General features: G+C 43.5%; 1 protein-coding gene across 2 annotated transcripts in view; it reads right to left on the bottom strand.

Moving 5' to 3' along the window:
* Positions 1–7730: 7730 nt before the first annotated feature.
* OGT (O-linked N-acetylglucosamine (GlcNAc) transferase) overlaps positions 7731–15263 on the bottom strand; it is a 33478-nt gene continuing 25945 nt past the window's right edge. Inside the window, exons 19-22 of one of the 2 annotated variants that reach the window (XR_013966291.1) lie at positions 14490–14642; positions 11720–11836; positions 11316–11439; positions 7731–8462 (exon numbers count right to left, since the gene is read on the bottom strand). Coding sequence is in view for 1 of the 2 variants with exons in the window: in XM_080795068.1 (XP_080651194.1) it covers positions 8288–8462; positions 11316–11439; positions 11720–11972; positions 14490–14642 (705 nt within the window). In the remaining variant the exon portion in view is untranslated. Of the gene's footprint in view, positions 8463–11315; positions 11440–11719; positions 11973–14489; positions 14643–15263 lie in introns of both variants that reach the window. The other variant, XM_080795068.1, reaches the window with a different exon arrangement.

The following is a 15263-nucleotide window of genomic DNA, read 5'->3' as shown; positions in this document are numbered from 1 at the left end:
AAGTTCTTTGTAGATGAAGAACAACAGCATTTTATCATGGGCAATGTGAATACTTTTCCAGTTTGTCTTTTTTATATTTCTGTTTGATATCAAACTGAGGCATGAAATCCACCTGTTTTCTAACATTTTTAATGATTTCCTTTATTTTTAAATATTTTACCCATGCGTAATTTATTTTGTCGTAAGGAGAGATTTCTCATTTTTTCCCAAATGGTTAGCCAATTATCTTCAAATTATTTGTTGATGAATCCATCTTTTCCCCAGTGATTTGAAATGTCATTTTTTTTTTATCATGAACTAAGTTTTCATATTTGGGTATTAGGTTTGATTTCCAGACTCTCTGTTCTATGGTTTCTGCTTTCTCCCGTATTATAGGCTTACATGCTTATCTGTGGAGGAAATCAGGGCAGTGTCCCCGGAGAGAGAAAACTTCAGAGGTAAGACATGATCTTAAAATACCCCCTTATCATGGAGAAGATAAACACTTCATCTGTGTACCTCTAGAGGGCAGCACAGTGAACAATGGGATAGAAGCACCTAAGACAAGTTTTAAGTTCGCTAGAATGAAGAACTTTCTAGAAATTACACATATTCAACAATGCACTACGTTGTTTCATGGAGTTTTATGCTCCTGGGCACTAACAGAGACGTTATATATATAACAGCATTCGTGCATTGGATTCCTATATGATTCTAAGGTCCCTTTTTACAATTCATTCTATAACCAAGTTATACACTCTGCAGACTCGAAAGAAACATACACTTTTTGAGAAAGTCATTTGGCCAGCACAAGTATAACTAAACTAAGAGAAAACAGAATTTTTCAAGTCTCACCAATCATCATCCTGGATCTTAGATTGGCCAGCTGCTTCTTCTGACATGTCCACGTCTACAGTCAAAACAAAAATATACTCTTTAAAGAACACCAAAACTCAGAACCAACATTTCTTTTTTTGTAGGCCCCATGTCCAGCATAGAGCCCAACACGGGTGTTTGAACTCACAACCCTGATATCAAGACCTGAGATGAGATCCAGTCGGTGGCTTAACTGACTGAGCTACCCAGGTGCCCGGAACAAACATTTCTACATTCTGCATTTATCTTTGAGCAGCTTATTCACCCTGATTTGAGGCCAAAACTCTGCACTGTGAAACGAGATGTATTTAAATGTTTGTTGCAGGCTTTTCCTGGCTGGAGAAAACTAGAGCAACACCCTCTCCCACCATGCCCTGCCAAGGTTCTCTGCAGACCAATCAGAAAGCCCAAAGCACATGGCAGTCACCTCAACTGCCATCTTACAGCGATGCACCAGGATAATCCATTCATTTATTAGTCACCAGAGAAATTTTCTCCCCATTGTAAGGATTTACAATGCACTAATCCCCATTTAGCCCCTGGCCCACGAGTATCTTCTCTCAAAATGGATTTCCACTCCTCCCATCCCCACTGGCCCACCACTCTCCCCACACCTGCACTCTCCCTACTCCCACCTCAAGCCCCAGAGTCTTCCACCTATCTGGCTTTGACCCCTCTACCCTCTGCCATCTCTCCACCTCTCTATTCCTATTCCCAGGCACTCTTACACAGACCAGGCCACTACATACCATTAGCCAACCTCTACTCTCCCCAACCCTCTACTGTACCCACCGCACCAATGGTCTTACATGGGATCAGGTCACCCCCACCCCCAATGGCTCTCCACCCTCCCCCAATGCCATTATCTCCCTATGCTAGTTTTCTGCCTCAACCTGTCTTGCATAAATACAGCCTCAAAACCTTCACTTACCCCCCCAGGACCCCCCCTACTCCCCCTTCTGGTCCCCAGGAGGCCTTACACCAAGAGGCCCAGACCCCGCCCCCAACACTTCCACGCCCAGCCAGTCTTTCACCAATCAGGTCTCGACACCTCCACTCGCCACCCCCACCCTCCCGCCACACCTCCCCCAACCCCACTAGGTCTTAGAGTCAACAGGCCCAGACCCCGCCCCCAACACTTTCGCGCCCAGCCAGTCTTGCACCAATCAGGTCTCGACACCTCCACTCGCCACCCCCACCCTCCCGCCGCACCTCCCCCAACCCCACTAGGTCTTAGAGCCAACAGGCCCAGACCCCGCCCCCAACACTTTCGCACCCAGCCAGTCTTGCACCAATCAGGTCTCGACACCTCCAGACACCTCCACTCGCCACCCTCACCCTCCCGCTGCACCTCCCCCCACCCCACGAGGTCTTAGAGCCAACAAGCCCAGACCCCGCCCCCAGCCAGTCCTCCACCAATCAGGTGCCTCGACACTGCCATTCATTCCGCCCCCCCCCCCCCCGCAACTCCCCCACCACTTCCCCCAACCGCAGAAAGTCTTATACCAACCAGGCCCAGACTGCACTCCCTACACTTCCGCGCCCAGCCAGTCTTGCACCAATCAGGTCTTGACACCTCCACTCGCCACCCCTACCCTCCCGCTGCACCTCCCCCCACCCCATGAGGTCTCAGACCCAACAGGCCCAGACTCCGCCCCCAGCCAGTCTTGCCCTAGTCAGGCCTCGACACCACTACTCACCCCCCCCACAGTCCCCCCCACTGCCCCTAACCCCAGGAAGTCTTAGACCAATAGGCCCAGGCCCTGCCCCCAGCCAGTCTTGCACCAATCAGGCCTCGCCACTGCCACTCATCCCCCCTTCCCCGCAACTCCCCCTCCACCTCCCCCAACCCCAGAAAATCTTATACCAACAGGCCGACTCTACTCCCTACACTTCCACGCCCAGCCAGTCTTGCACCAATCAGGTCTCGACACCTCCACTCGCCACCCTCACCCTCCCGCCTGCACCTCCCCCAACCCCACTAGGTCTTAGAGCCAACAGGCCCAGACTCCGCCCCCAACACTTTCATGGCCAGCCAGTCTTGCACGAATCAGGTCTCCGCACCTCCACTCGCGCCACCCTCCACCCTCCCGCCTCACTTCCCCCCAACCCCAAGAGGTCTTAGACCAATAGGCCCAGACCCCACCCCAGCCAGTCTTGCACCAATCAGGCCTCGACACCACCACTCACCACCTCCACCCCCCTCCACCTCCCCCAACCCCAGAAAGTCTTAGACCAAGGGGCCCAGACTCCGCCCCCAGCCAGTCTTGCACCAATCAGGCCTCGAAACCGCCACTCACCACCACCACCACCCCCTTCACTCCCCCTCCTCCCTCTCAATCCCGGAGGTCTTACACCAACAGGCCCAGACCTCCTCCCAGCTCAGCCTACCCACAACCTACCCACAACCAGGCAACCAGTCATACGCCAATCCAGCCTCAAAACCTCCACTCACCAGGCCCTTACAACCTTCTCACCGCAGCTAGCGGATCAGACACCCCCCCGCACCCCCCACTCCCCACACGCACTCCTACCCACCCTCCATCTGCCCACATTTCCACCCTCATTCCCACCTCAATCTGCCCGCCAGCCTTCCGGGATCAGGCATCTAACACCCCCATGCCTTCACCAGCCCTCCGCCTTCACCAGCCCTCCACCTCCCCTTACGCTGCAGTCTCAGCCAGTTCTTCTTCCACTGCTCAGGCCTAGGCAACCCCCACCTACAACAGTACACCACCTCCCCCAAGCCCCTTCTCCCTCATGCCCCCAATGGGATCTCCACAACCCCCCTTCCTCATCTTCGCTTCAGTGGAGTTAATATCTCTAAGAAAAAATTAAAATAGCTTCTTTTAAAAGCCTTTTTTAAAAGTAGAAGTCAGCAAAATATTCTGCCATAATCTCAGTCCCAAGGTTCATAGTCACTCAGGGCATGCGGTGGTCTTGATTTTAATTAAGCCCGCTCAACTAGGATGAGCTTCAAGACTGTTCCCGCTTCAGTAACCACTTAAGCTCCACCAGCCGCCTACCTGCTCTGGGCGCCGCTAGCGTGGTGGATCGTCACTCACCTCCCGCTGGTGGTCGATGCCGAGGGAGCTCCTGAGCAACTGCGAGGGGACGCCAGGCGCGAGACCTTTTATAGATCTCGGGCTCAACGTGGGGGGGGGGGGAGGGAGGAACTGACGTGTTCTCGTTCTCCCTGTACCCACCTATCACAGTGTGGTGACGGGGCAAATTTAAACTTTGTTGTTCTCGTACTCCCTGTACCCACCTATCAGTGTGGTGATGGGGCAAATTTAAACTTCGCGGCTAGGAACTCAAATTTGGCGCCCAGCCGCAGTGCTTCCGGAGTCAGGTCTATCACTTCCACGGGTGTTGCTTATTTTGTCACAGAAAGCGCTATTTCGCGCCGAGCTCTGGTACCCGAGCCGGCTTCTGTAGTTTGCCGATCCCTTAATTAACTTTGGGGCGACACGGAAGAACTGGGCTGAATCTTCCCCAAAGCTTCATCTTTGTGAGAATGTTGATAAAGCAAGACCCGTTCCTTGCCGAAATCGCCCAAACCTCTAAGCCTGTTTGCCTGCCCCCCCCCCACTACTGTGAGCTAGGGGTGATAGGGGAAGGCCACCCAGACCCCTAGATAAGAACAAGGCACCAATCCAACAGCACCTGGCAACACTTGCTTCCAGAACCATTGCTTCCAGAACCCTCCAGACCCTGGAGATAGAGGGGTTGGTTACTTGAAGCTTTTTGGCACTCGCTCCGAACACACCAAGAAAAACCGGGAAGTAAATGCCCCCGTTAAGTTTCATAATTTAAGCATGTGCCCAAACGGAACACAAAACCTCCGTCCATGTAGAAATATTAATAATATTGCTGTTATTTCATGCTAGGCACTGTTCCAAGTGTTTTATATGTATTTAATCTTTAAAACACCTCAGAAAGTGGCCAATGTTAGCGCTCATTTTATAGAGATCACACTGCTACAAAGTGCCAGCGCTGGTATTCGAACTTTAGCGATGGGAGCTCCAGCCCCGCATTATAGAGATTACTCAAAAATAAAATCTTAAGGGACGCCTGGCTGGCTCAGTCGGCTAGGCGTCTGCCTTTGGCTCAGGTCCCGATCTCAGGGTCCTGGGACTGAGCCTCTCCACCCACCCCCCCAACCCTCACGCAAAATCGGGCTCCGGGCTGAGCATGGAGCCTGCTTCTCTCCCTCCCTCTGCCCCTCCCCTCTGCTCGTGCATTCTCCCTAACAAATAAAATCTTTAAAAATAAAGTCTTTTTAAAAAATCTAAACTCTTAAGCACCAAACTGCCTATATATATAAAGGTACTTTCTGAATGAGTCAGGAATTGGATGAGGGGCTTATCATTATAACCCTATCTGTACAACAAACTTGGAGTTTACCTCTACGAGCCCCTTCTATAAAAATGGGAGCTACATAACTGTGCCTCAGAGGTTTGGGCAAAGAACCTGAACGTTAGCTGTGATTAATATTAAGAGGCATGTGCTCCAGGTAAAAAGGGTTAGGACTGGAGTAAAATTTTGTTACCTAAGCTTATTCCAGATCCACAAGCAACTTCTACAGACTTTAGGCAGGGGGAGCTGAAGTGGATTGAAAAGGACAGAAAGAGGGGAGGGGTGAGAACCTTTGAATAGGATGCCTAACACCTTTCTTCCCCACCACCTTTTAGGAAACAAACACCAATCTACATCAGGACTTTGAGGGTCAAAACCCACAGAGCTTGGGAGGTAAATTAGCTGAAATTTTACTTTTTTGTAATGTAAAGCTCTATGCCTCACATGGGGCTTGAACCCACAGTCCCGAGATCGAGTCGCATGACCTACCAATTGAGCCAGCCTAGCACCCCAGAAATATTATTGAAAATTTTTCTCTTTTATTATCTCTGAGAAAACAGGTAGCTAAACAGTCTGTTCTGGTCCCTGCTACTCTGATATCCTCCCTCATACCTGTGGCTGAGTTCAACCACCACACAGAACACGACTAGTTCACACGAAGAGTAAGACTACAGCAGTAGCTGAAGCCAGAGCAGTCATAGTCATTACGTAAGCCAAACAAAAACCACCATGAATGGGTGTGCTGGGAGTCACAGGCTTTGTCATCCTCTAACGGATCCCAAACCCACCCCTCTTCCACACCTGGCTGAGAAAACAAAATAATTCTTAAGATCACAGCTCCACTAGGGAAATGTGGTCCTCCAGTTGTTTGGAGATGTTCCAATAGAAGTTTCATCACTGGGTGACCTTGTTTTTCTATCCAACGCTCAATCTCACAGAATACAAAATACATCAGCCATATTAAGGGCAAATCATTCATTTATTGTTTAAAGATCGCAAGACAACATCTGGATTTCTGTAGCACAATTTAAATGTTTTACTTTTCTGATAAAGCAGAGTATAATAGAAAAAACAATTAGTTTCCAGTGATATATCTATAGCTCTATTCAGAATTAAGTCTTCCACAGACATGTTACCTGGAAACAAAAGCCTATTACAATAAGCAAAGCTTCAACCAGAGCGGCTACTTTTCGTGCCAGGAAAAAAAAAAGTTCATCCCTATAGGAGGAATGATGTGCTATGTAAAATGGCTGTAAGGTTACAGCCTTGAGGGCACTGGAAGTATATTCTCCTATTCCACAGTAAGTAGTTTGGTGAATTTCAAACATCAGTTTATCTGCAACCATGCTGGCAACCTCTGACTGGTAGTTCCATCGGGTAAAAAATAAATTAAATCCCTATACTGATGTTTCTTGATTTACATTTTTAAAAGGTACACAGTTCATTTAACATGTAATTCTGGCAAGAATTACATTTGAGACTCCTTGCTCAGATTTTGGTTAACAGTAAGAATCTTTCAGAAATTCAAGTTCTTATTAATCAATAATTTGTCAGCTAGGATACATTCAGGCATCAGCTGCAACTACAGAATAGGTGCACTGCCTCAGCGCTTTGGAAAGACATTATAATCTAGAACACTACTAGCAGACAAAAAAATATCTGTTACTGGAGAGCATAAGTACAGTACAGCAACACAAAACATATATTCATATGTCGGCTTGTTTAAGCCTCAAGCCCTCGATCCTTTGTTGAAATTCAGTAATTGTATTCCTATGGGTTTTAATACCAAGAACTCAAGCTCCAAGAGGGCTAAAGTCTAATTTGTACTCCAAACCAAGTAGCAAAGCCGCTTGCTACTACTGAGGCTGATCCATACAGACTTCAATACCAAGTCCAGAAGACAATTATTACATAATACCCAAGAAGGTCTGAAAAATAATTACTCATTTACATAGCTGGTCCTTCAGAGCGTTTTACCTCTAACATGTTTTTTGATGAAAGTTATTTAATGTATCGAAGATAACTGTGACTTACTGATCAAATATGTGAATACTTATACTTACCTGGGATTTCATTTCTGCTGAAAGAAATAGGAAGAACAGGACTCACTTAAAAAAAAAAAAAACTTGAGAAAGGAAGGTAAAAATCTTAACACACTATCACTTTTGGAAGCAGCATAGAGGGGCAGTCAAAGGTAAAACACTGGTGAAATAGGTCAAAACTAGGCCCCCCAAAAATCTATATTATTATCATCAGTGACAGTACCACAACTATGCCCTGCATAATTAATAATCACTCCTAAGAATTTTCATTTGGCACCAGATGATGTGTTTAAGAGAAACACTCTGGGATATTTAAAATCAGACTTCGTTTTGTTAGCTGAGTTATAGGAGAAACTTTAAAGAAGGGGAAGGGAAGGGAATGGGAAATGGACCAGAAAAAAATTTTTGAATTATCATCTAAACCAACAAAGCAATGATAGCTCCAAACATTAGGTCAGACACTAAAACGACTGATATAGGCTCAAGTGGTTTATAAAACCTATAAAAAAGACTACACCAGCAAAGTCCCCATTAATTTGTAGAGTTCAGAAACTAAAACAAGGAGCAACATTTTAGCTTAAAACCTTATCTCAAGAGAATCATATACACTTCACATGAATAAAAATACCTGAAACCAAACATTTTTAAAAGCTCCAATACCCAAAGTATAAAGAAAAAAATTAATTCAGAAGACTCAATCAATCCATGGAATCACCAAAATGGCTGGACAATCTGTATCTCCCCTCCACACTAACCATCCCATGGAAGACCAAGGGAGATCAGACCTTCCAGACCTATGCACCACCTGGTTGCTGCAAAATTCTGTGTAGATTCCTTGTGGAACAGCAGTTTCCCATCTCGTGTCTCTCCCTATCACGCAGGAAGCAAGTCTGGCTGTGCTATTCTATTATTGTTTGTCACCCATCTGCAACATGATACCGTACAGATAAGTAAAAGTACATTATCTAGTTCCCTTTCCCCAGAAGGTTGAGGCTCAGGTATAGGGGCAATCTCCTGTGCATAGTCTTTATTTAGGCCGACTCAGTGACTTCAACAGGCTTAATCATGTGATCAGGTTTGTTGCCAGCTGCATAGTGCTCCCACATCTGTAGATAGAGCCGCTCTAGTTCCATTGTGTATTGTTTGGTGTTGAACAGAGGGCTAGATATTCTCTGCTTCCACACTTTGCCACGAATTTTCTTCAGGCTAGGCAATAAAACAAAAAAGAACCAAGCTTATAAATCAGAGCAGAAAAATTCAGAACCAGCCCTCACAAATTCCTAGTCACCTTTGTGATAAAATACATGACTGTACTTCACACTGTGTTCTCTTCTGACTGGCCACGCTGGCCTCAACGCTAAAAAAGGGAAGGATCACAGCTAACGTAATGCTAACATTTAGAATAATCAAGTTCGCCTCCACATCCTCTGAAAATATTCAGTTTTTCCTAAAGAAGTATATCCATGAGATCCCATGCTTTCTCCATTTCAGCTCACTTCTACCTTTAAAAGAAAGAATTGGCAATCACACATGTCTATTCCCATGTACCAGTTAGAATGTACACTGCTTACTCTTTTCATAAGAGATTTAGCAATGTGTATGTCAAGAAACTTAAATGTTAACAACCCTCTGACCGATCAGTAACACTTTTACATCTATCCAAAAGGAAATGATCAGGGATGCAGGCAAACCTGGCCATGCAAAGATGGTCACTGAAGCATCATTTACAATAGCTAAGCCACGAACATGAGATGAAGTTTTCAGTTTCTGAATATTTTAATGAAATAGGAAAAATACTCCAGGGGATAAGAAATATACTATCTCTACTGCCATATTTTCCACTTACACGTGAATTACTTATTTAGATATTAGCAAAAAGTGTTCCTAATATCACCAAGACCATGGTTTTATTCAAAATAGGGAAAAGAAGCAATCAGTCCTTCACTGGGAACAGACGGGTAAAGAATTCTCAATTCCTCTTCTGAATATGTAATTTGTGATGAGATTCTTCTTCTATGGAGGAAGAAGCTGGAGCACTCCTATGCATTTTTAAAAGCAATTAATAAAAAAGTTTTAAAGTTTTTGTGACAGAACTAGTAAAATGGCTATACATTATGTTGGCTTCAACCCAACCATGACTATATTAATGCTACCTTTCAAATAAATGTACTTCTGTGCTCTATTTTTCTAAGTTCTGTATGTCAACAGGAGAATGGTTGAACTGTGCTACATCCATACAATGAAATACTACTCAGCAATAAAAAAAAAATGAAGTACTGATATAGGCCAACATCAGGGATCAATCTCACAACATTATACTAGGTGAAAAAAACCTGTAGAGTGCATACTGTATGGTTTCATTTGCATATGGTTCTAGAAAGGCAAAACTAAGTTATGGGGGAAAAAATTCAGGACAGTAGTAGTTGTCCTGAGGGTTGGTGTGAAGGACCAACTGAGAAGGAATGTGAAGGAACTTTCTGGAGTGATGATAATGTTTCCATATACTGTTACAGGTTTGGGTTACAAAGGTAGGTCTCAAAACTCAAATTTAAGATTTATGCATTCCACTGTATATAAAATTCTGCCTCCAAAATAAGTAAATATTAAACTCTAAGGATGTCCATTCTTAAGTATACAGGAGTATGGAGGTCTGCAATGTACTTCAAAATGTATCATATAAGATGGATTGCTATGTGGATAAAGGAATAAACAGAGGAACAGATACATGATAAAGCAAGGATAGTAAAGTGTTAGTGGTAAAATCTAGGCAGTAGGTACAGAAGTTTATTGTAAGACTGAAAATTTTTATAACAAAATGTTGGGGAAAAGTATCATATGAAATCAAATAAGCTCCAAAAAAATTTTTAAATACACTAAAACATTTACTATAGTTATCTCTAGAATGATAGACATGAACCTTAATTTTTTTAATGACTGAGCTCAAAATTTTCATTCTTCTTAAATATATATGATATTCAATGGAGAAGATTTTGAAAATATACATAAATGCTTAACATCTTCTGAATGCTTACCAAGAACTTCTGTTAAGTGCTTTACATGGAACACCTTTTTTTTTTTAACCCTTACATCTCTGCAAGGTAGGTACTATCATTCATCCCCATTTTGCAGACAGAAAAAGCAAGGCACGTAGAGACTAGCTTGCCCAAGATCACAAAGCTTATAAGTGGGAGGGCGTGGATTCAAACTGCCAGGAGGTCTCTCTAGAATATGCTACTTCTCAGAAAAACAAGAAGAAAAAAAATTACCCAGAACACCCAAAGAAAAGCCTCATTTAAGAGAGAAACACTACTTCATTGTAGGCTAAAGCACCGCTTATCTAAGCACCACCCCTCTAATTCCCACCCACTTAGGGCACTGAAGTTATGCTGGCCATTTTCCCTTAGGCTACAGTGAAGATGTAGCACCCTAACAGGGTCAAAAGTCTGGCTATTTTCCCTAAGGCTCTTCAAATTTTGAGGAAGGGTTGTACCAATTTACTCACTGTCTGAAATGTATGAAAAGGCCAGCACCTGGATGCTCCCTCATCACTGGTATCATACTAAAAATATTTATTTTCTAGGCAAATAATGGCTATACTACAATGTTATTTTATATTTGCATTTCTACTACAGAGGTTTCTCTTATAACCAATAAGAGGTTTCTCTTATTAACCATTTGTATTTCTACTTGAGTGAGTTGTCTGTTCATTTCCGTGTTTAGTTTCCTTTTAAGGAATTTAAGATGTGAATGTTCTTTGGTCTTTATATAACCAGGCTATTATTATTTGACAAAGAAACAAAGATTTTCTTTCCCTCTTTGCTTGCCTTTTTATTTTCTTGACTCACTTTTATTCAGCCATTTACTCTTTACATAGTCACACCTATTGGTCACTGCTTTTATGGAAGTTCAGAAGTTCTCTCATCTAGAGATCATACAACTAAATCACCTATTTCATATTATCCTATTTTATTATTTCATTGTGTAACATCTATATTCTCTCTAAATTTTCCTTATCTAGCTCCTTTACCATAAAATTTGTTCATGGAAAAGTTTACTTACTATTCTAGGTCAGTTCCCAGTTTCACAGCTATGTCTTCATATTCTTGTCTATTTTTAGCAATAAGCTCAAGACAACCTAAACAAGTGAGCTGGGAAGCTGCAACTCGAGAAGCAAGAGTCTCTCCTGCAAAAAAAAAAAAAAAAAGAGAGAGAGAGAGAGAGAGAGAACAGACTGCACATCTGAGGATCCAATCAGCAGTTATTAATGTTGTTTATGTTATGTACCCCATACAATGCAGATAAGGAGAATGGAATGGAATGCTTATACTTGGAACAAAGCTCAATTTTTATCATCTTGCCCTAAGTGCTGCTTCTAGTACACACAATTTTACCTAAAAAATGTTTCCCCTAAAGGAGGTTTTAAAAGAAACAAGGAAGATTCCAATGATTTATGGGCAACTTACCTGGCATAGTGACCATGGGTGTTCCTGCCCAGAGGACATCCATCCCTGTGGTGTGTCCATTACAAAGGGGAGTGTCCAAGCAGACATCGGCCAGCTGGCCTCTCCTGACATGTTCCTCTTTAGGAGCAACAGGTGAAAAAATGATACGGTTTTGGGGAAGGCCCATGTTTTGCGCATACTGTTGAATATTAGGTTCTCCTACTGCTGGAAACCGCAACAGCCACAGCACACTATTGGGAACACGCTTTAGAATCTAAAATAGGGAAAATCAGAATAGGGTTTTTTTTTTTAAGATTTTATTTATTTATTTGACAGAGATCACAAGTAGGCAGAGAGGTAGGCAGAGAGGCAGGCAGGGAGAGAGTGGGGGAAGCAGGCTCCCCGCTGAGCAGAGAACCCGATGCGGGGCTCGATCCCAGGACCCTGGGATCATGACCTGAGCTGAAGGCAGAGGCTTTAACCCACTGAGCCACCCGGGTGCCCCAAGAATAGTTTTTAATAGCAGTTCTGCCCTTCTCAAGAAAGGCTCTCATAGAGCTCTAATAATTCTACCATTCTATTCTTGTCACCCAGATAGCAGCCTACTATGAACTTTGTCTTCCCCTCATAGATGAATTAGATGAACTGAATTACAGGTTCCTGTTCTGCTTAGCTGTCCCGAGTTCAAAGAAAGAGAAAACTGACGTAAGACACAAAACAAGTTACTAATTGGCAAAATCTGAGGCAGCTGTGTCCTGTGGGAATCATTATTGACAGTGGTTTTTGCCGATGAGCGAGAAATTTTCCATTTCAAATTTTAAATCCCCCAGCATGACACAACAAACAGGATTAGCTCACACTTGCCTGACTATGTGCCTAATCAAGATCAGGTATCAGGAGACTTTCTGTAAAGGACCAGAGAACAAATATTTTTGGCTTTGCAACCACATCGACTCTGTCGTAACTACTCAATTCTGTCCTTGTCACTGGAAAACAGCTACAGACAGTATGTAAACAAGCAGGCGTGACTGTGTGTATAAAAGTTACAGAAACAGGGGCGCCTGGGTGCCTCAGTGGGTTAAAGCCTCTGCCTTCGGCTCGGGTCGTGATCCCAGGGTCCTGGGATCGAGCCCTACATCGGGCTCTCTGCTCAGCGAGGAGTCTGCTTCCTCCTCTCTCTCTGCCTGCCTCTCTGCCTACTTGTGATCTCTGTCAAATAAATAAAATCTTAAAAAAAGTTACAGAAACAGGCAGTGTGTCAGATGTGGCCCATAGGCCACAGTTTGCCAACCCGGATTTAGACCTGCATCTATACAACGTTACCGCACAAGTTTACTATCCCTTCCCTGAGAGGCATGAGAAGAGATGAATTTCAGAATCCGGGATACTTTAGATTTCTTTAAAAAATAGTACAGTGCATATATGTTATATAACACTCTCAGCAGCAACTCCCTATAAACAAACAATTAGTACCTCTGCTTTGAGATGTACGAATATTCCTACTGAATGGAACATATAAAAGACCAAAAGACAACCTAACATCAGTTCAAGTAGTTTGCTGCCAAATAAATTTGCCACAAACTTCTGAAAAAAGCTTTTGGTTTTTGGACTTTTTTGAACACTGGGAAGTAAAGGTTAAGGGACAGTAAGCCTGTATTCATCTGCTTCTCTTCAACCTTACTTCTCCTTAAAAAAAAAAATACAGAAAGAAAAACCCCACCCCAATATCAAAAAGAAAATGAACCAGGAATTATCTCTATTTCAACCCAGTGGAGTAAGAGCCAGTTATGGATAGTGAAGTTTAGAACTTTCAGAGGTCCTGCTTATGCAAACTGGTCCGGTGAACTGACCGAGAGGTAACGGCATAAACCAATTCCTTCGTGATCACAACTCTACAATACTGGGAGACTGTCACACATGGCTGGATGTGGACATGAGGCTTTTGCTATCAGTTTAGACCATGGGTTGGTAAACTATAACCTGTAAGCCAAATCTGGCATATTGCCTGTTTTGGTAAATAAAACTTAACTGGAACATGTTTATACTCCTACATTTACATAATATCTATGGTGCTTGCCTGCTCCAAATGGCAGAGTTAAGCAAATGCAACAGAGTATGAACTGCAAAAAACAAAAATAATTACCATCTGGCCCTTTAAGAAATAGTTTGTTGATCCCTGGTTTTGAATACATAAGTTAAAAAGGTTCTTAACATGATATTTAGACACTGGAAGGAAAAATCAAGGGGCACCTGGGTGGCTCAGTTATTAAGCATCTGCCTTTGGCTCAGGTCATGATCCCAGGGTCCTGGGATTAAGCTCCGCATTGGGCTCCTTGCTCAGTGGGAAGCCTGCTGCTCTCTCTCCCACTCCCTCTACTTCTGTTCCCTCTCTAGCTGTGTCTCTCTCTCTGCCAAATAAATAAATAAAATAAAACAGGGCTGCTGGGTGGCTCAGTTGGGCAACTGCCTTCGACTCAGGTCATGATCCTGGAGTCCCAGGATCAAGTCCCGCATCAGGCTCCCAGCTCTGTGGGGAATCTGCTTCTCCCTCTGACCTTCTCCCCTCTCATCTCTCTCTCAAATGGATAAATAAAACCTTAAAAAATAAAATAAAATAAAAAAATCAAAAAAAAATTTTTTAATTAAAAAAAAATCAAAAATGGCTGAAAAATCTACTCTTTTGTAGAAATGAGAACAGCTCCTGAATGGAAGTGGAGGGCAGCCTTAGCAACATGGTCTACATAATCTCTACCAGTCTCTAGACATGAATAATGAATCTACCCATACTCACATTTGCCCACATCTGCAATGTAGAAGGGTCAATTTTGTATAACTGATTAAAATTACAGTACACAATGGCATCTTCTGGTAACCCATACTGAGAACGTGTGGTTACAATAATGGTACGAGGAACCTCTTCTCCAGTGGCAGCTTTATTGTTGATCTGGAACATGAAAAACAATATGTGTTTATATTTAAAGCCATTTATATTTAAAGCCAGCAGCATCTGGTATTTTTTAACTAATGAAGAATCCTTGGGGTGCCAGGTGGTTCAGTAGGTTGGGCATCTGACTCCTGGTTTCAGCTCAGGTGGTGATCTCGGGGTTTTCAGACTCCAAGGCTAGCGGTGAGTCAGCTTGAGGATTCTCTCTCTCCTCACTCTGCCCCTCCCCCAACCTGTTCTCGTACACGCATGCACACGCTCTCTCAATAACTTTTTTTAAGGATTTTATTTATCTGACAGACAGAGATTCCAAGTAGGCAGAGAGGTAGGCAGAGAGAGAGGAGGAAGCAGGCTCCCAGGGAGCCTGATGCAGGGCTTGATCCCAGGACCCTGGAGTCATGACCCAAGCAGAATGCAGAAGCTTTAACCCACTCAGCCACTCAGGCACCCCTCAAATAACTATCTTAAAAAAAAAAAAGAAAAAGAAAGAAACCTTAAGATGCCAAAAGTATAACCATTAAAAGTTACATCATTTGAACTATGAAAAAATATTCATGACATATTAAGTCAAAAAACAGAAATTGTTACAGTATTATCTTAATGGGGGGGACCACTCCACAC

The sequence above is a fragment of the Martes martes genome (genome assembly GCF_963455335.1).
Source record: "Martes martes genome assembly, chromosome: X".
NCBI classification, from domain to species: Eukaryota; Metazoa; Chordata; class Mammalia; order Carnivora; family Mustelidae; genus Martes; species Martes martes.
This window is presented reverse-complemented; position numbering and strand designations above follow the sequence as displayed.